This window comes from Mustela nigripes, chromosome 16 (assembly GCF_022355385.1).
Source record: "Mustela nigripes isolate SB6536 chromosome 16, MUSNIG.SB6536, whole genome shotgun sequence".
NCBI lineage: Eukaryota > Metazoa > Chordata > Mammalia > Carnivora > Mustelidae > Mustela > Mustela nigripes.
Window position 1 is genome coordinate 59,351,476 of NC_081572.1, and position 19,552 is coordinate 59,371,027.

A 19,552-nucleotide genomic window follows, 5' to 3' on the forward strand; every position below is an offset into this window, starting at 1 on the left:
ATGGGCATGGGTAGTGGGGTGCATGGGGGTGCGCAGGGGTGCATGGTGGGGCGCACAGGGGTGCATGGTGGGGCGCACAGGGGTGCATGGTGGGGCGCATGGAGGTGCATGGTGGGGGTACGTGGGGGGCACGCAGGGGCGCGTGGTGGGGGTATGTAGTGTCAGAACAGCGCAGGGTCTAGGCTTCTGTCCCCACGTGGCAGCTCAGCTCGCAGAGGGACAGGGCCAGGACCCTGGGAGCTCCTGGCAGGGGTGCAGCAGCCCGCGGGCCTCCAGGAGGAGGAGGGAGGCGGGGAGAGGCTCTGGTAGGGGTGCAGGGCACTGGGGGCCACACGCCTGAGCACAGGAGCCCCCCCACAGGCTGCATCGCCCCTCACCCCCCACCGAGGCTGGGACGGGCGACTTTCTGAGCGCGGAGATCCTCACTTTGCCAAGCCACGCTCAGAAAACGCTATTGATTTTTCTTTTCTTTATTTATTTACGAGATTTTTGCTGTGAGTAAAAAATAAAAAGGTCTGTGCGGTGCTGCCTCTGGCTCCCTCCTCCCTCCCTGCCGCCTCCCCCCCTGCATTTCCATTTGCAAGAGGCAGGGGCAGGCACGGAGGACGGGGCTGGGTACCCGGGGGCACCCGCGTGCCGTGCCCCATGCTGGGCCGCCCTCGTCAGGGACGTGCGAGTCCCTGATTGCCCGTGTTCGGTGGTGAAGCACAGAGAGGCTCGGCAGGCACCGTGCCCGAGGTCGCCCAGCACCCAGCGGTCTCCTCTGTGGGGGCAGAGGGAGGAGGGAACGAATCCCACAGAGGAGGTCAGGGGCTGGCCTCACCGCAAGGCACTGCCCCACCCCTAATCCTGGCAGAGCAGCAGGGACTTCGGGAATTCCCCGGCCTGCACCCCCTGCCCCCGCAGCTGGGTTGGGCTGGTCTCCCCAGGGAACCCCAGGGGAACGCCAGAGGTCCCTTCGGGACTCACGACCAGTGGGCCCACAACACAGTCTGTGCGCTCACCTGCCTCATCCTGACCCTTGCGCGCACTGGCTCCTGCAGACGCCCCTGTCCCGGGCGCCCGGTCCTCCCTGCACTCCCGCCGGGCCCCCAAGGTTAGCCCCGGGCCTGGCTCACGCTGACCGTTGTCGGGTCCCCGGCCCGCTCTGAGCTGCTGGGGGCAGAAGTCACGTCCCGTGCGTCCTGCCTCCCCTGGGCTGGCGCGGGAAGGATGGACACCGTCCGTGCTGATGTGAGCCGGGAGGCCTGGCCCCGGCGGGCACCCCACATGCTTCTCCCTCCTCGCTCCCTGGCAGGAGTTCCCCCTGGCCATCCTGCGGGGCTGGGAGTGCTACTGTGCTTATCCCACACCTCAGTTCAACCTCCGGGATGCCGTGGACAGTGCACTGTGTGGCCAGGAGCCCAAGGCACAGAGGCTGGCCGAGTACTGTGCGGTTTACCAGACGCCCGTACAGGGTGAGTTTGGTGCCTGGGGCACGAGGCATGTGGGGCCCTCCCCCATGTCCGTTGCATGTGCTCTCTGGGCGTTGGGAGAGACGAGTGTGAATGCATGCGTCCTAGGGTGGGGAGGGGAGGCCACCACCGTCCCTGGAGGCTGGGCACAAGACGCACCCGGCCTTTCCGCGAGTCTGGGGACGGAGGTGCTTTGAGGAACAGCAGGAGAGCCATGAGGTGGGGCCCCACCACCGTCCGGCAGAACCTGGAATGTTCTGTGCTGTGTGGGTAGCCAGGGATCGCTGCCTGGGCTGTGGGAGGCCTCATCATCCGGAGAGCTCTCTCTGAGCACGGCCCTGGCGGCCATCCCCTCTCCTCCTCGGGCCTGCCTTGGTTTCCCCATGGGTGAAACAGGAGTCTGCGGGCGGTGGGTCCGGGTTGGGCAGTCGGTGGTCAGCTTCTGGCCTTTCAGATACTCGCTGCACAGACCGTCGGTTCCTGCCCACCAAGGCCAAGGTGTTTGTGGCTCTCTCGAGCTTCCCGGGAGCCGGGAACACGTGGGCGCGGCACCTCATCGAGCATGCCACCGGCTTCTACACGGGGAGCTACTACTTTGACGGGACCCTGTACAACAAGGGTGAGTGAGGGACGCGGGGCCTGGAGTCCCGGGGCCGGCCCCAGGGGCCGGGGAACCAGCACTGCAAACACATTCCCAGCCATGCGGCCGGCCCGGGACTCGGGACATCCATCCTGGCGGCTTGCACACCCACACTACTACCACTTTCTGAATTTCCTCTGTTGTCAGAACTCGCGGTAACTCGGTGAGACGTCACTGGCTCATTTGTCAGATGTTCTGTGAGGCCAGAAGGAGCTCCTCAAAACGCTGTGTTTTTCAAGATGGTGCAAAGCCCCCGGGAGTTGTGTGGCCCCTAGTCTCCCCCTGTAGAAGCGAGAGGCCTCCCTGTGCGGAGTAGGACCGAGAACCCGGCCAAGCGAGGGGCTGTTGGTCTGCCGTCAGGTGTCACCCCTGTTGCGTCCAGGTTCCTGACTGGAGTGCGGTTTAGGAAGAGAAGCCCATGTCCACAGCTTCCTCAGCTTGGTGGGGGGCTCTGGATCTGGCGGGAGAAGCCAGGAAAGCTGGTCGTTCATCCTTAATTCCTGAGTGCTACTGGCTCCCCCAGTGGGGTGGCCAGATGACCTGTCCCAGGGTCCTGTCTGCTGTGGCCTGGTGCCCGTGGAGTCCTGCAGCACAGGCTGCTGGTCACCTGCTGGTCTAGAGGGCTGTACCCGTTTGCACAGCTGGCGGACTTGTTCTGCAAGTGGCCCGGGGGCCCAGTGGCTGGCGTGGCCACATGTCATGGCCCTGGAGGTTCCCCCTCTGAGGCTTGTGGGACTGGCGCGGGGTGGCCGCTAGCCTCTGCATCAACCCTCCAGTGACACGCATGGGTACACCATCTATTCTGGGCTACTGCGGCCCATGGGACACAGAGCGTGGCTGCTGGGGGGACAGCCTGCTGCACACAGAAGGCACTGCAGGTCTTGGGGCACTGGGGACCCAATGCTGATCCTGATCCCGTGTTTACGGCCTGTGGTCTGGTTCCTCCTCCCCTTGTCCCAGGTGCTGGGCAGTAGGAGCCCTGGCAAAGGCTGGCGGTTGTTAGGCCTGGGCCAGAGATCCGTTTGAACTGTGTTGGGTTCCAGGCGGCAAACCCGCCTCAGAGGAGCCTTGTTCCCAGCATCAAAGAACCTAGCCCTGCCTGCTGCACCTTTGCGTGCCACGCCCCGCCCCTGCTTGTCGCTGTCCCCAAGAGCCCAGGAGACACGCGTGCTCGTTTATGGAGCATTGATCCCTGGCTGGCGGACCCCAGATCTAGTGGGACGTGGCCGGAGTCTAGGTTCCGGGGCACCCCTCCAGGTTCCTTCTGTGACATCCTGCTCACCCCTGACCCGTCCCCGACTCCTAGTTCCTGGGAGGCCCTCTGCTCCGTGGGACCGCACGTGGAGCGCCTCCATCCCCAGCATAAAGGCCTCCACCAAACAAGCCCACAGCATCTTGCTGACCCATGTGTGACTTTGTTACGGGTGGGAAGGGCTGGGACCCTGCCACAGGGCCCCGGAGTCCACCGCCGGGCGGGGGCTGGAAGCCCGGCCTCATGGGGACACCTGTACCAGGTGCCCAGAGCCCTGTGCTGCTGTGTGAATTTGGCAGGGGTCCTGCCCACTCTGAGCCACGCCTGTGGCCACGACTCTTTTATGGGATGTTGGCGATGCTGGCGGGAAATCGCCGTGCAGACACCCACACGCACGCTCCAGAGGTTGTAGAGGGGCGTCAGGTCCCGCCCCCAGACTTGTGGGGTCTCCTGGAGGTGTGCTCAGCGCTGCCGGCTGCCACAGCAGGGTCCACCACCGTGCTCAGGCCCCCCGTCTCCCCGCAGGGTTCAAGGGCGAGAAGGACCACTGGCGCAGCCGGCGCACCATCTGCGTGAAGACCCACGAGAGCGGCCGCAGGGAGATCGAGATGTTCGACTCGGCCATCCTGCTGATCCGGAACCCGTACCGGTCCCTGGTGGCCGAGTTCAACCGCAAGTGTGCTGGGCACCTGGGCTACGCAGCCGACCGGAACTGGAAGAGCAAAGGTGGGCAGAAGGGGGGCAGCTCTTCTCCTGTGCGGAGACACCCGTCCCGGCCCTGCCGCAGTGTGGCCAGGACACGGGTCCGGGTGTCGAGTGTCGGGACACTGAGCAGTCAGAGGGCAGCAGGTGTGGGGCCATCGGGCAGGCAGGCCCGTCCCCACAGACCCTGCCCTGGCAGATGCCCCCATCCCCTCCAGCCCACTCTGCCCCTTGCTGGTGCCCCAGGTGCAGGAGGCAGAGCTCTGGTTCCTCCTCAGCTCCCAGGGGCCTCAGTTTACCCCCCGGAGACACCAGAGCAGTCCCTGTCTGAGGGTGGTCGTGAGGACCAGGGAAAGCGAAGGGTCCCCACACCCTCCGAGGTGGCAGGATGGTCACAAGCTGTGTTTGTGGATATTGACACTGTCCCCACCAAGACAAAAGCCCCAGCACACGTCTCAGTGTGCCGGGACAGAGCTCTCAGGGATAGATCCTCCCCAAATGTTGCCGGCTGCCCGGCGGTGTCACGGGGTGGACTGGCCACCCCCGTGAGACGTGGTCGGCATCAGGCAGGGACCACGCTCACTTAGCTTCACAGGAGGACCTGGGCGGGCGCCCGGGCCTGCACCCGTCCTCGTGGTGCCCCTGCTCGTCCCCCGTCACCTGGGGCAAGGTGAGCATGGATGAGGGTCACCCATCCACCCCGTGATGAACACCGCTGTGCCGTGTGGGCCCCATGGATCTCCCTGTCCTGACGTGGGCCCCGCGGTCAGGGCACTCACCGTCCATGAGAGAGGGAACCAGCTCCCTACACACACGCCGCAACTGTCCTCGTGTGGGGCGGCACGGCCACCGATGCAGACGTGGCCCAGTGACCCAGGCTGGCCCCGAGGTGCCGCTCTTACTGCCTGCAGGCCGCCCGGAGGGCCTGGTCCGAGGGGCCGCCTGCCCTGGTCGGCCGCCTCCCCGGCTCCCCACCCATCGCGCCCGGAGGCGGGGCCGACCTGCGTGTCTCTCCCCGCAGAGTGGCCGGACTTCGTGCGCAGCTACGCGGCCTGGTGGTCCTCGCACGTGCTGGACTGGCTGCGGTTCGGCAAGCGGCTGCTGGTGGTGCACTACGAGGAGCTGCGGCACAGCCTGCTGCCCACGCTGCGGGAGATGGTGGCCTTCCTCAACGTGTCCGTGAGCGAGGAGCGGCTGCTGTGCGTGGAAAACAACAAGGAAGGCAGCTTCCGACGGCGCGGCCGGCGCCCGCTCGACCCCGAGCCCTTCACCCCCGAGATGCGGGCGCTGATCGACGGCTACATCCGGACGGTGGACAAGGCGCTGCGCGACCACAGCGGGGCCGGGCTGCCCGGCGAGTACGTGCCCAGATGACGGCCCGGCGGCTCCGCCCGCGCCGCTGGACGCTGCTCCGCGGGCCTGGCTGCCGGAGCCGCCGCAGAACCCCCGCGCTCACAGACCCGCCACACACACCACTGCACGCTTGCGGGGACCACCTCGGACTTGGCACGCCGGGCCACGTGCGTGCTGGGCCCCGGGTGCGACTCTCCTGCTTCCCGCTGCGGGCTTGCTGGCCAGGGTCCTTGGGGGTGGGGGGGGGGTCAGCGCTGTGGGCAGCGAGTACCGCAGTGTGGGCATGAGCTCACAGAGGCTGCTGGACCCTGTGACCCTACATGGCACATCTGACCCCCTGTGAGCCCCTGTGGTATGGCCACCAGGCCCCCGGGACCACAGTCCTGCATCTCCCTTCTCCGCAGACTGGCTGGCAGCTCAGGGTGGAGCCTCCCCCCCATCCCCACGCTGCACACTGACCTCAGGACTGCCATAGCTCTTTGCACCCCCACTGCCCCGTCCAACATTAGCACGCCTGGAGGAGCCCCCTTGCCTGACTTTTTCCTTCCATGTCCTGGAGGCAGGGTGTGGGGCAAGAGGGCATGGGTCAGGGAAGGGCTGGCCTCCGGGGGGAGCTTGGGGTGCACATGGGGAGATCCGGGAGGGATGGGTCTTGGTGTCACTTGGACCTGTGGCCCCACCCACTGGGCCATGTCCCCCATCCACACAACCGTCGGGGGAGGGGCCATGGCCAAACCCTCTGACTTCACACACAACCCCATCCCCCGCCGCTGGGTCCCTGGGCCTCCTCGCCACACTCATTCTGTGGGAGCCTGCCATCTGTCTTTGTGGGAGCCTGCCAATCTTTCCCACTCATTCACCCTGGAGGGAGGGTCCTCAGGAGCGCAGCGGGCTGCTGTGTGCTAGCTGGCCGGGGGCTGGGGGGAGAGGTAGGAAAGTCGCCCACCCCAGCTCACAGCCTCGGGACAGAAGAGGGTGGTCACAGAGGGGAAGAAACCCAGTAGCAGAGGACTGTGCATGCTATGCAGGCTCAGGGTCACCGTGCAGGCTGGTCTGGAGGCATCTGTAGGAATTACCCCAGCAGACCCGAGGGAAGGACCTTGAGGCAGAGAAAACAGTGTGTGCAAAGGCTCGGGGGCTTGGAGAACAGGGGGATGGGCTGTGGGGCGTGTGTGTCTGAGTTTCTACAGCTGGGGGCGGAGTGGGTGGGTGAGGACAGAGGTGGGGACACAGAGCGGGACCATCCTCAGCCACCTGGTGCTCAGCCTGGAGGGACAGAGCTCCCTTCAGGGGTACCTCGGGTTCAGAATGAGGCCGCGCTACCAGGTCTCCAGTGTGTTGGGGGGGTTGTACCCCTGCCAGGTGGACGATGGTGGATGGGCCCCTCAACAGCTTTTCCAGGCTTGGGGTGTTGGTGGCAGGGCCCCTTGCTCTGCCCTCCTGCAGCCTGAGCCAAGCTGCTGCAGGGGAAGAAAACGGGGTGAGAGATTTGGGGAAACCAGCATTGGAATGTCCCGACCCTGCACTCCCCCCGTTCCCGGGATGCCGAGAGCCACCATATGAGAGCAGGTGGGGTGGAGGGCCCGGTGGGCTGCCCTTCCTCGGAGGGAGGCCTCCACGCCCGTCCGTGAGGAACCCACTGTGGTGCTGAGCCTGTCCTGGGCCGTCCCCCAGCCGCGCTCCGCTTAATGCTGGCAACGCTTATTGGCACGGCCCTATCTCCGCGGTTCACTCTGGGAAGGCCCCTGACGAAACTGTTTCTCTGGAGTCGTAGGAAGAGGTGAGGCCTGCCAGGGGGCCCCACCTGCCGTGGAAGATGGCCCAAGGGTCCCTGCACACCGCCCCCCCCAAGCAAGCCTAGAGTCTCGACAGAATGGAGAGCCGGATGCTGGCTTCCTCCTGAGCCAGCTCCTAGCTCTGGCCCTCACTCTTCGCGGACTTCGGGGAGAAGACCCAGACGCTGGGGAGGCTGGGAAGGGCAGAGGTATGGCTGGAGGGCCCGGCCCACTGACCCTTGGGCCTTCCTTCCTCCTGCCCAACCCCAAATCAGGACAGCATCAGCCAGACCCCCGGTACCTGGTCCACTTCCTGCTGCAGGTGTGCAGAGAACCTCCCTTCCTTCCCGGGGGAGAGCCGGTTGCTCTGATGGCCTTATGGTTTACAAGGCACCTCAGCCAGACCTGCAGATGAGTAGAAACATGGGGTCAGTGTACATCCAGGTCACGCTGAGTCGGTCCACATGGTCGGGCACCCTACAGGGGGCTGGTGCTCCTGGGTATCTGATGAGCAAAGACATGCAAAAGCCCTGTGGCTGGTTCTTCCTGTGGGAGAGCCTGGAGGCACGGGAAGAGCTCTGGCTGTCTGTTTGTGCAAGTGAGGCCTCCTGGAGCTCTCAGCTTCTCCATCAAGCAGCCAGGGTGCAAAAGCCAGTGTGAATCTGGGGGAGAGTTGTGACAAATCCCCACTGTTGCAGATTCCAGGTTTAATGGCGGGCCAAAGTCACACAGACCTGCGTTAAGACATGTAATTTCCATGGTTTTCATCTCCTGTTGTGGATCAATTTGGAAACACCAAAATACATAATTTTAAAAAACGAAAACACATTTCTGATAATCCCAGTGATGTGTAAATGAAACAGAAGAATAGACAGGCTTCCAGACCCCGGGAAGAAAGCTGCTTAATTATGTGAGCATCTTGTAACAAGTTTCTTGCAGCTAAAATTAGATCCCGAGTGCATGAATGTGTGATAATGTTTGCACACCAGAATTCATTTTCCCCTTAAAACATGGCAGGAGCTCCTTGGTTCCTGGGGGGCCCTCAGTGGGGAGATGGGAGTGCTGCAGGGGTCTTCATGGCTGCAGGAATGCTTGGGGCAGAGGTGTGTCTCCTGTGGCCGGAAGCTCGCTGGGGTTGTGCAGTGTGGTTTGTGGGGGTCTAGTGGGAAACTGATGGGTCTGGGCACCCCCTGCTTGCTGCTCCCACCAGGACCAGTTGGCCTGAATGAGGTCGAAATGGAGTGGAAGCCAGAGCTTGAGCCGGGCAGGGCTGTGCCCCCATTTCCCGCCCCCGTATCCCTCTCTAGCAGCCCTTGTTTCTGGGGTGGGGCTATTTAAGGTCACTGTCATCTCCTGGGTGGGGCCCCAGCTGGGCAAAGCCAGTGGCTCCTTCCATCTCTCTGGCTACAGTGGTTTTGGGGATGGTCACATGAGCTATGGTGGTGTGGCCATGGGGGGCATCTCAGGACATTGGGAAGCACGTGCGCTGCTGGTGGGAGGGGAGGCAGCAACCCTGGGCCTGCGGAGGGGCCCACCCTCAGGTGTCACCGGTTATACCGCGGGACCGTCAGGGGGCACAGGAGCCAGGAACTCGCATCGTTATGTACACTCAAGATTGACTGCAATCGCCCTGCTCTGGGCGGGTTGGTTACACGAGCCAATAAACCCTCTTCTCGTTCACCTCGGCTGCAGTTGGGTTTCTCTTCCTCATCGGCTGCGGGCTTGGCCCCATGTTCTGTCATTCTGTCTCCGTGGCGGCTGCAGGCGGGGGCTGGGCTTCGGCCCAGTTCGAGCTGGGGGGTCGCGGACGGAGCCTTTTAACTACAACAGAGCCCTCGGCCCACAGGCGCCTCTGTGGGAGGAGAGATCTAGCTCCTGGGCTGAGCAGGTCCACGCGCCGGCCCTCTGCTTCACAGATGAGGGACCCGGACACCCTGGAGGTCACGCTGGAGGGACGAGTGCTCAAGAGCGCGGGTAGGAGTGTGGCTCCTTCTACAAAACCGCCGCCCTTCTGTTACGACCCTATAGCTCTTGGGTGTCGCTGCCGACGGGGCATCCAGCCAGCTTGTCTGGAAGTGACCCCGTTAATCTCACGGCCAGTTCTCTGCTGGAACACACTTTGGTGGGCGCCCAAGGTCAGCGCCAAGGGCCAGGACTTGAAGACCTGCCCTCTAGGAGCAGGGAGAAGGACCTCGCCGTGCCGGGGTGTCCGTGCTCTCTCCCAGGTGTCCCAGGTGGGAGAGGGTCCTGTCTCCCAAGGGAGCTGACTGATAAGCTTGGGACGCTCACCCACAGGACAAGCGGGTGCCCCCTCCCGTCGCACACCAGCCCTCCTGACCACGAGACAGCGGTCACCTGGACGTTGGCGTCAGGTCACTCACTGATCTTGTCCCCACTGTCTGAGCCCCACACCCAGTTGACCCAGTGACCCCCGCCCACCTGGCAGGGCCCCCTGCACCTGGCCGACAGTGCTACTGGCCACGGTTGAGATCACACCCCACCATCATCAGTTGGGCGGCTTGCCTTTGCCACGTGACAAATTACCACGAACCCAGCAGCTCGAGCCGACCCCCAGGCACCCTCCCCCGGCTCCCGTGGGTCGGACGTCTGGGTAGACCTCCCTGGGCTGCCTGCCATCAAGGTGGTGTTAGCGGTCTGTGTTCCCACCATAGGCCTGATGGGCGTGTCCGCGTCTAGGCTCCCCCACACTGTTGGCGGTACTGAGTTTCTGTGGTTGTAGGACAGAGGCCCTCGGTCCCTGCGACCCACAGTCGGCCCTGACACGTGGGCCTCTCCCAGGAAGGTCGCTGCAGAGCGGCTGCTGGCTGGAGGGTCCCACGTCTCCTACCTGATCCCAGGAAGACCGTCCGGTCCCTGTTGCCGCATCCCAAGGGACAGACCCCCACTCAGGGGCAGGGGTCCCATGAAAGCACAAACCCTAGGAGGTGGGGATCCCTGTGGACCAAGACGGGGTCTGACGGCCACAACACCAAAGTGGGAAAAATCTGGAAATCCGTACTTTCTGCTCCCGTCCCCTGCTGGTCTGCACTGACTATGGGGGGTGTTTGAGGATATCATCGTGGGGCCGGTTACACCCGTGTCCCCATGAGTCAGAGCCGTGTCCCCAGTCCACACTAGCCACTCTGCACTCCTTTTTAGTTAATCGTGCACAGCGCACGGTGGGCCTTTCAGTATCTGGACTTCTTTAGTTTGAAAACGCCATTGATGATTTTGGGGTTGAATGTTGCCCCTCCCCCCACGTCCTTCTTGAATTCCTCACTGGCTGGTGTCTGGACTCCAGAGCCGGGCTGCATCTGGGAGACACAGCGGGCGGTTTCCCACACATGCCCTTTCGATCCCACCGCGCGGGTCCTGCACTTTGTCCTCAAAAAAGATCATTTGCTCTCCCCCGCGTACAGTTCCCGTTAACCCATCTGCCCATTTCCATAATTACATGTTTTTTTTTTTAATTCCTGGAACTTCTAATTAATTTTTATCACAGTCTGCCCAGTTTCGTGGATGGTGCCCTTTCACGTCTGCCGACGGACATTAAATGCACTCGGTGCTGTTAACGCTATTTCCTTGGCTGGGAGTTTCTCTCGTTGTCGGGTTTGTGGTCTCTTTGGTGCTTCTGGTCCTCATTGGAGTGTCAGAGGATCTGTGTTCATTCCAGGAGAGGAGAATGGTGCCCGGACAACCTTCCTGGTGGGCCCAGGTTTGGGACCTCAGTCAACGACCCTGTGAATCACGCCTGGGCCACCTCCTGCTCCCCAATTCCACTGACTCCCGGTGGGACACGCCTGCCTTTCTGCGGCACGAGCCCGGCTGTGTGCTGAGCGCTCCCCACCTCTGACCTTCTCGTCCGTTTGCCGCTTCTCAGCGTTTGTCGTTGCTGCCCCTTCCCCGCCTTCCTGACCACGTCACCGTCCGCGTTCGTTTCAGGGAAGGAGAAGCTGAGCAAGTGCTTCCCTAACCAGCTGCCGTGAGAACCAGACGCTTGACCACGGAGACTGGATCGGATGACCTATGAGCATCGCCAGGAGATGCTGTGTGACCTTGGGTAGCATCCTCTCCTCCCTGAAGCTCAAGTTCTTTATTAGAAAAAAAAAAAAACTAAATCCGAGAAATTTGAAAGAAGATCGAAGACCTCACCCGTCTTGGCCCCCTGACAGTTCTATGGATGCCGTCCACACAATCTGGGGAAAAAGCATCACCTTTGCACCTGCTCCAAACACTGACCTCACCGGGGTCATCGTAACAGCCAGACCTTCACCGAGAGCCCAGTCTCTATCAAGTCTTCCCCAAAACAGACAGCTCCATGGAAAAACAGAAAAAAAATGCTTAAATCAGATTTTGTGGGTTCCTTTCATTCCTTATGTTTTAAGTTGGATAATCACCGTTTTCAATCCACTCAAATGCTATATTTTGTACGGACGTTCCTACCCTCCATTCCTGGCACAGGACTCGCAGGCCGGAGGTACAGCAACTATCAGGGGAAGGAAGTAGGGATGCACGAAAATCCTAAACCATCTGATTTTCAAGTTTTCCGGGACAGCAACTACTGCCTCATGCTTCCTGTTTGTGAGCTAGTGGGGGGGGCGGGGATCGGAGCTGATGACACCTGTGAACCCCCTCCCCCATGGGCTGAGACGCTGGGGGACAAAAGTGAGCTGTGGCATCCGCACGGCAGGCAGGACAAGGGGGACAAACCGCAGTGCTGAGCTTTCCAGGGAGTTGTCCGAATGGAAGACACACATTCTTGGTCCACCCATATCCTGTTTGCAAAACCGGGGACAAAGCAGCGGGTTTTTGTCCAAAACCCTGTTGATGGATGGTCGGGAAGACGGCCTAACGGCATCCCCCGACCTTTGTCCCCTGTTCTGCTGCTCCGTACCTAACGCTGAGCCCCTTCCCCATCCAGCCCTCACCGTGGCCCCAGGGCTCACAGCCGAGGATCCCCCATCCATGCCATGCTAGGAAAGACACATGCGTGCATCTCTATCTGCCCCTCTGTAGCCATAAGTCTCTACCCACCATCTGCAGACTGACATACGAGATTTCTGACAGCCACTGTATGTTTTTGCAACAAGATCCTACGAGGCACCCAATTTTCCGTCTTTCAGGTCCCTACTCGATGACATGCTGTAGGCTGTGGGACGGTGCATAACATTCTCCAGCAAGGGCCTCCAACGTGCAGCACGTGCACCCCGCTGGCCCCAGGGAAACACTGAACCTTTTACCTCGTCTGTTTGAGTCCTCCTTCTTCAGTCTGTCTATCCCACGCTTATAGTACTTGTACATGCACATGAAGGTCTGTGCTTGGAGGTTTGCACTGACACCCCTTGAGCGGTCAGCAGTCCTCCGAGGCCATGGGGCCACGGAAGTGGGAAGCACCTTGTCCACGATTCCCCGCTGTCCAGAGATGCTGTTTGTGGCTGGGGCCCCTGCTGGCCTCGTGCAACAAGGGCTGCTCGGTACGAACACTTACGTACGAGTACTTTGAGGTCTGCGGGACCCAAGCATCAAAGTTGGCTCAGGGGATAGGTGGCATCCTAGTTGTGAAGGATGTTGGTGGCCTCCTCTCCAAAAAGCCTTAGCATACACACCCGCCCCAGAACGTATGAAATTCCGGCATCCCTGTGTCTTCCTGGACCTCGCAGCTTCTCCACCTTCTCCAGGTTTTGCCGATGCAGTGGGTGGGTTGGGAAGTGGCCCCAAGTGAAGGGGCACCTTCATGGGTAAGTTGGGGCGTCCAGCAAGATGAGCCCTTGTGCCCCTGATTCTCGAGGCGTCTGTTCTCAGAGCTCGACTGCCACAGGCTAGCCCTCAGCGCCTCCCCCCCCCCCGCCCGAGAGTCGCGGAGGAGCAGCAGAAACCCACACATTGGGGGCCAGGGAGAAAGGAAGCCGAACGCCGTCCAGATCATCTCGCCAGCCCTGCTCAGCTTGTAAAACCACGCGTGCCAGATCCCTGCGATTTCATCCAGAACAAATAACAAGAGGCAGCGTGTAATAGTTCCAAGACGAGCATATTCGTAGTAAATATTTTAAGATCAATGGCTGCATGGAATGCATTTCCTGGGAGTTTCACTAAAATGGCTTTGTATTAAAAGTGCCATTTCAATAAATATTCATGGGGAAATTCACTGATGTGTTTTACCACTTACAGCGAAAACTTCGAAGGTCCTGGAAGAAAAGACGTAGGATGCGAGCGCTGCCTGCTTGGGAGAAGGGTGGTGAAACCCTCCCGGGTGGGAGCCACGAGTCCCACGTCCTGTCCAGTGCGCCTGCGGCAGGGCCCTTGGGTGAGAAGGGTGGTGGAGCAGGGGTGGTGGGAGGCGGGAGCCGGTGTGTGAGCCTCTTTGGCTCTGAAGCCCCCCGCCCCCCCACACCTGCTGTTTGATGGGCACCTGCTGTGCACCCCACAGTGCGTCCCAGACATTCACACTGTCCCCCTGAGTCCTCACAGCCACGGCCGGTGCCAAGGAGCTCCCACAGCGACAGGGACACCGTGTCTTGGGAGACTGAAGTGATCTGTCTCAGTGCCACAGAGCATATTCACGTGGACCCCATCACTCCTGCCTTCCCCCGTTTCCCGCCTGTGGTTCCTCTGGGTCTCCAGGAGCTGCTGAGGCGACGAGGACAGGAGGAAGCCCGGCACGGGGCCAGAGGCCACCTGCATCACGTCCCCTTCCTCGCGGTCCCTGGCAAGCCCAGTTGGCTGCCTACTTTGGACGAGAGGCCTCGAAGCTCCCGTGACACCCCCCTTCCTGGCCCCCTTTCCTGCGGCAGGAAGCGAGCGCACAGGCGGAGCATTGAAAATCTGGCCGCGCATTCCTGCCAACTTCCTTAGTCCCGGGGAACGTATTTATTTTTATAATGGCAACTTGTCCCCTTGGCACCGATCGGATCCCACCACTCCCTTGTTTAAGACGCAGGAATCCCTCCCCACGGCCAGCAGAATACAACCCAGATGCCCCACTTGGCTTGGCATTCGAGGCTCTCTAAGGCTCTCTGTAATCTGGCCACACAACCTTCCTCTTCATGGCCTCCATCATCAATCCACCTGGCCATTCGTGCTCCTCCATCTTCCTGGGATGCCTCCCCCCTGCCCATCCCCACTGACTAGTAGCCTTTTAACTATCCTTCAAGGCCCAGCATGGAGGAACGTGCCTCCTCCCTCAGCCTCTCCTGATCCCCTGGGACAGAACAGACTACAGGTAACCCTCGTCCCGGCCTTTGCTGGACTGTGAGCCTTGGTGGGGTTTAATGGTGAGGACACCCACGGCAGCGACAGCAGTGGAGAACTATGGGGCCTTTAACACGGAATTGTACGGTGTTCCTCTGATCAGCCTCAGGAGGCCCCCCGAACAGATAAGCAAACGGGCTTCTGAGCAGTCGGGTGGTGTGATGGGCTGCGATTTGAACCCGGCTCCTGCACGAACGGCTCAGACCCACTGGCTTCATTAGGTGCTCACTCAATGTTTGTTGAATGACTATTCGAGCACACGGAGGAGCAAATGAGTCATGAGAGGGGAAATCACACAAACACAGAATAATTACCTGCTTGTTGACTAACACAAGGATTACCTAGTGCCCACGTGGCGAGACCCGGCATTTCCTGCCACTTGGGAAAACCCTGCTTACAATGGAAGCCACACCAGCGTGTGCCACCCCACACACTCCCAGGGATACAGACAAGGATGACCTATCCTTCTGGGTCCAGGCCTGCGATGGTCTCGGGGGACACAGACTTGGAGGAGGACCCAGGCCCACGGGGTGGGAACTCTGGTGTTGGGAGCCTCCGGGAAAAGCAGGTTCAAACATGGCTACATGGTGGCAGAGAGAGTGCAGGCAGGAAACGTCTGCAGAGCCAAAGAGAGCCAAGCAGGCCGCTGGAAGCAAGAGTGAGGGCAGATGGAGAGCCGCCACGACCCAGCAGACGCCGGGCCACAGCTGCGACTCTGCTTGTGGGAACCGTGGGGGCGGGCAGAGCAGCGGGCACAGCGGAAGTGCGGGAGGAGTGATCTGCGTGTCGGTCCCAGAGAAGCCCAGGGCATTGGTGGGCTGTGGCAGACACGCTCAGCTCAGGGAGAGGCCACATGCCCGTGGGGCGCGGCCAGGAGCACACACAGACGGAGCCTGACGCCCCTGCCTGCCAGCTGCTGCCCTGCCTCACCTGATGCTGCACAGAGCCCCAGCCCTGCAGCGCATCCTGACCTCTCGTCCCCACTCACTCCCCACGGGGGATTCTGGAGACATGGGAACACACAGTCATGCGTGCTCACACGCACACACACATACACACCCACAGGCACTCATTCACACACACACAATCACGCACAACAGACATACACGATCACATGTACACACATGACCCACATGTGCACACCCACCCGGAGACACACGCGCATGCGTACACGCATGTTCCCCACATAGTAACACAGAAACGATCATGTGTGTACATGCATGCTCACACCCACCCACACACACGTACATGCTCACACCCACCCACCCACTCGCATGCACACACGTGTTCACACACATGTCCACACACTCACGTCCACACACATGATCACATGAAGATGCGTGCTCACACTCATCTGTGCACATGTACACACATTCGCACACACGTGCACACTCATTCACATGCATACACAATCAAACTCACAGGCAGACACACATGATCACATACGTACACACACGACCCACCTGCTCACTTGGAGACACACGTGCACATGCATACGCATGTCCCAATGCACTAACACACAGACAGGATCACACGGGTATGTGCATGTTCATGCTCACACGCTCACACACACATGATCACAGACACACACGCACTACTCAGAGTTCTGTCCAGCTCCACAGCACAGACAGGAGGGGGGTCTTGTGGGCATCCTGAAGGCTGCAGAGGCCCCTCCCTCCAGAGCCCAGGCTTCGCTCCTATCTGTGCTGCTTTCCGTCCCCCACCCCAAGGACCTCAAGCCTCCTCCTAATTATCTGCAGAAAGTACCTATACCTGTTAGAAGGGCTCATCCTGTTTTAAATCAAATGCAAAACAGGATAAACGCTCTCACATTTAAACCCCCTTGGCTGGAGGACAGCTGGACAGTCAGTGCTCACTCTCACGAGAGTCCTTCTGCCCCCGGTAACCCGTAAGGCCGGGTCAACACCCTCCAGGAACCCCACATCTGGTGCCTTGGGAAGTTGCTCATTTGGGCTTCACGACAGCAGGACGCTGAACAATCATGTAAGACTGCGTTTCTGTGACAAGTTTATGGATTTACTTGAAGGACGCAAGCATGTGCCTATTAAGCATGGGGGAAATTATCAGCGAATGTTTTAAAATGACCAATAAAAATGAAATTATCATTGTTCATTGTTTTTTATGGATCATAATGTGTGTTTCTTTCTCTTTTTTTTTCTGATGGAAACATCCAACAAACTCCCCTCCTAGACGCCGGCCACTAATTACGCAGCTAGCACACGGTAATGCAGGCACGCGGGGGCCGCCTGTCGTAATTCATCTTCATAACTGTAATTGGCCCAATGAAAGAGATCACAAAATCACTCTGCAAAGAGCAGGCCGATTCAATAAAAACTGATTTCACTCTCCTCTCTTCCGAAGCCGCAAGGTGGGGACCAGAGCTCTCCGATTGCCACTCCTACCCCAATTTGATGGTCTCTCGCCTACTTATTGAGGAACTACTCCACTGGAATCATTAGCTGGGCACTGGGGGGGAAAGCAAAGCCTGAGGCAAATTCCCCACGGCCAGGAAGCAGCAGTCAGGTGGGGAAGGAGGTAAGTTGCACCACAATGAGTGCTCCAGAAGAGAGGCGGCGTGGATGACTCCTGCCAGAGAATCAGGGAGAGCTTCATGGAGGAGGTGACAGTCAAGCGTGATGAAGAGGCAGGAAGAGGGTGGGCAGGAGTTCAGACTAGCACGGGGCAGTTTTAGCAGAGTGCAGGGGGGAGTGCGGGAGGGAGCGGAAAGGCAGGTTGAAGGTCCCTGATGTGGGAGAAGCAGGCGATGAAATTTGTAGGTGAAGCCTGAGCCCCTTCCCCTTGTGCAGGGTGGTCAGGAGAGCAGCCCACCCCCGGCCAGGCCCTGGGCGGTCCAACTCCCTTGGCTGCGGGCCTAACCCCCAGGAGCCCAGAAGGGTGGTGCAAAGGACTCTGCCAATGCCACTTATGACAGGAGGCAGGGTGGGTCACTGGGGTCACTGCCCACACGGACAGCAGGTCACACAGGTGTCAGACGAGCTCGTCATCCACCCAACCCCACATCACAGGACAGGCTGCGAGCAGGAGGCTCCCGGCGCTTCCAGGGCAAAAGATTTTGGACCATTTCCTGTTAAGTGCTTCTCTGCATCTCTGCCGCCAACACTCCCCTCCTTGAACGTTCAGTGCGCCGGGAAAAGACACTGAGGAGAAATGTTCAGGGGGACCGGAGGGAAATGCTAATGAGAGCCAGAAAGCAGAATCCCGGGGAAAGGGGAGGTCTCATGAAGGAGTGGCAGCCTGTGTCGCTCGCTAACAGGGAAGTCGATCCGGGGACCGGGCGAGAGACTGTCAGAAAAGCGGGGCCTGGGGAGCAGAGGTTGGGTGGCAGCCGAGGACGGTGGGAAGGAGCCCCATGCTGGCGCAGGTCTGCTCGCCCGCCTGCCATCCAGACCTCCACCACGGCGGGTATTTGCTAACAGACCGACTGACTGCGGGGAAACTAGGGCTCACGGCTTCTCTGCAGGGGAAGGCAGATGCGGCTGTGACCTTTCCAGCCCAGAGCATCTTGGCAGCATGTGGGCTGCGTCCCTCAGGAATGCCCCACCTATACCTGTGGCTCTCACCTTTCTGGGGCTGAAACTGGACGCGGGGGGCCTAGGACAGATTCGCCCTTTCCCTTCCCATGCATGTTCCACCTGTTGCCCCCTCCGTGTCCTCCCTCTGTTTCTCCTGCATTTCTCTGCTCCCCCCGCCCCACCCCACCCCACCCCACCCCACCACTCTACCACCCCATGGCTTCCTCTGGGACAGATCGAATCCCCGGTTCCGAGGCTTCGCTGCCTCATTATAGAACTTACTTCTCAGGCTTCCCCTGGCCCCACGGCCCCTCCCTGGGCCCCAGGGCCCCAAGGCCCGGCCCTGCTCCCTGCCCTTGGGAGGGAGGTGCACAGTGGACCGAGTGACCCGTCTGGACTAACAAGATATTCGTAGATGTAATGCTGCCGGAGGCTTGCCATGTCCTTGTGCCCTGGAGTGGGGCGAGCTCACGTTCCTGGGATCCCCAAGAAGGTTATGCACCAGGCAGAGGCACCACTTCAGATGTGGCCTCTGGAGAAACCCGAGGAAAAGACCCAAGTCTAGCCAGGAGCCTGGAGCCATGCCCTGCTGACCCGCCCCTGAACGAGGGTAGCCCAGATCAGCCGTAGCACGGTCGACCTGCTGAGCCCTGGCCATGAGAAGAAATAGCCTTTGTCTCAAGCCACCGAAGGTCAGGATGCTTTGTTATGTGGCACGGCTGCTCGGTTCACGGGTTGAAGCAAACCTGGGCGTCTGAGCTCCCCCTCTTCCTCCTTAAGCCCGACTGTCATACGGACGGTTGCTGCAGCAGGGAAGACTTCCCCGTCCAGAATATTCCAACTTTATTCCAGAGGCTTATTCCTTAGTTCATGTGCCAACATACGGAGGTCTGTGTCAGCCTTAGCAGGGGCGATGGGGAGAAGGGCGGGGTGGTTCTGCAGGAGGCCGAGACACACGCCCTTTCTTTGAGAGGGAGAGAGCCGGGCCAGAAGCCAGCAATCACCTCGCAGGGCGCCGGCCACGTTTCTGACCCAAGAGCAGACCACGGGGAGGTAAGGTCATCGCTCTGCAGATGCCCGTGGTTCTTCTTAAGACAAATTATCTGTGAGTATTTTTTTTAAATCCCCAGTAATCACGAGTTTCCCTTCTTTTGCACACACTGCACAAGCCAGTGAGGAATCGGAATGCAACACCGGCTTCCCGTATGTCAGCACCAGATATGTCTTCTTTTAGAGCGTGTTCTGTGCGTCCTTCTGGAAGGAGGTGAATGAAACGTTCTTGTAAACAGACAGAAGTGATTCACGGGATCATGATTGCGTTTCATCAGCCGCATCAGTTCTAGGCAGCGATGGGACTTGGTGAGATATTATTTACAACTTGTTAAAAACACTCCTTGAGAACCTTCTTCGGTCCCGGTGAGCTCGGCTGAACGTGGCTGGGCTGGCGGTTGGCCGAACCTGGTCCTCCTGGCACAGCCACGCTGCCTGGGCCCAGAGGAACCACATGCCGGGGTGGGGAGGCTTCCGGAACTCTTTCCTCTGAGACGTGCACGGGACTTCACTGGGCCATCAAC

The 19,552-nt window shown here is 60.2% G+C and overlaps 1 protein-coding gene across 3 annotated transcripts in view; it reads left to right on the plus strand.

The window, feature by feature from the left end:
• The window catches only part of WSCD1 (WSC domain containing 1), a 29,844-nt gene extending 20,988 nt beyond the window's left edge, over positions 1–8,856 (plus strand). For all 3 annotated transcript variants that reach the window (XM_059379986.1, XM_059379988.1, XM_059379987.1), the window contains exons 6-9: positions 1,298–1,457; positions 1,909–2,073; positions 3,872–4,072; positions 5,070–8,856. In XM_059379986.1, the coding sequence (XP_059235969.1) occupies positions 1,298–1,457; positions 1,909–2,073; positions 3,872–4,072; positions 5,070–5,422 (879 nt within the window). In that variant the 3' untranslated portion in view covers positions 5,423–8,856. The remainder of the gene's footprint in view (positions 1–1,297; positions 1,458–1,908; positions 2,074–3,871; positions 4,073–5,069) is intronic.
• Positions 8,857–19,552: the final 10,696 nt, after the last annotated feature.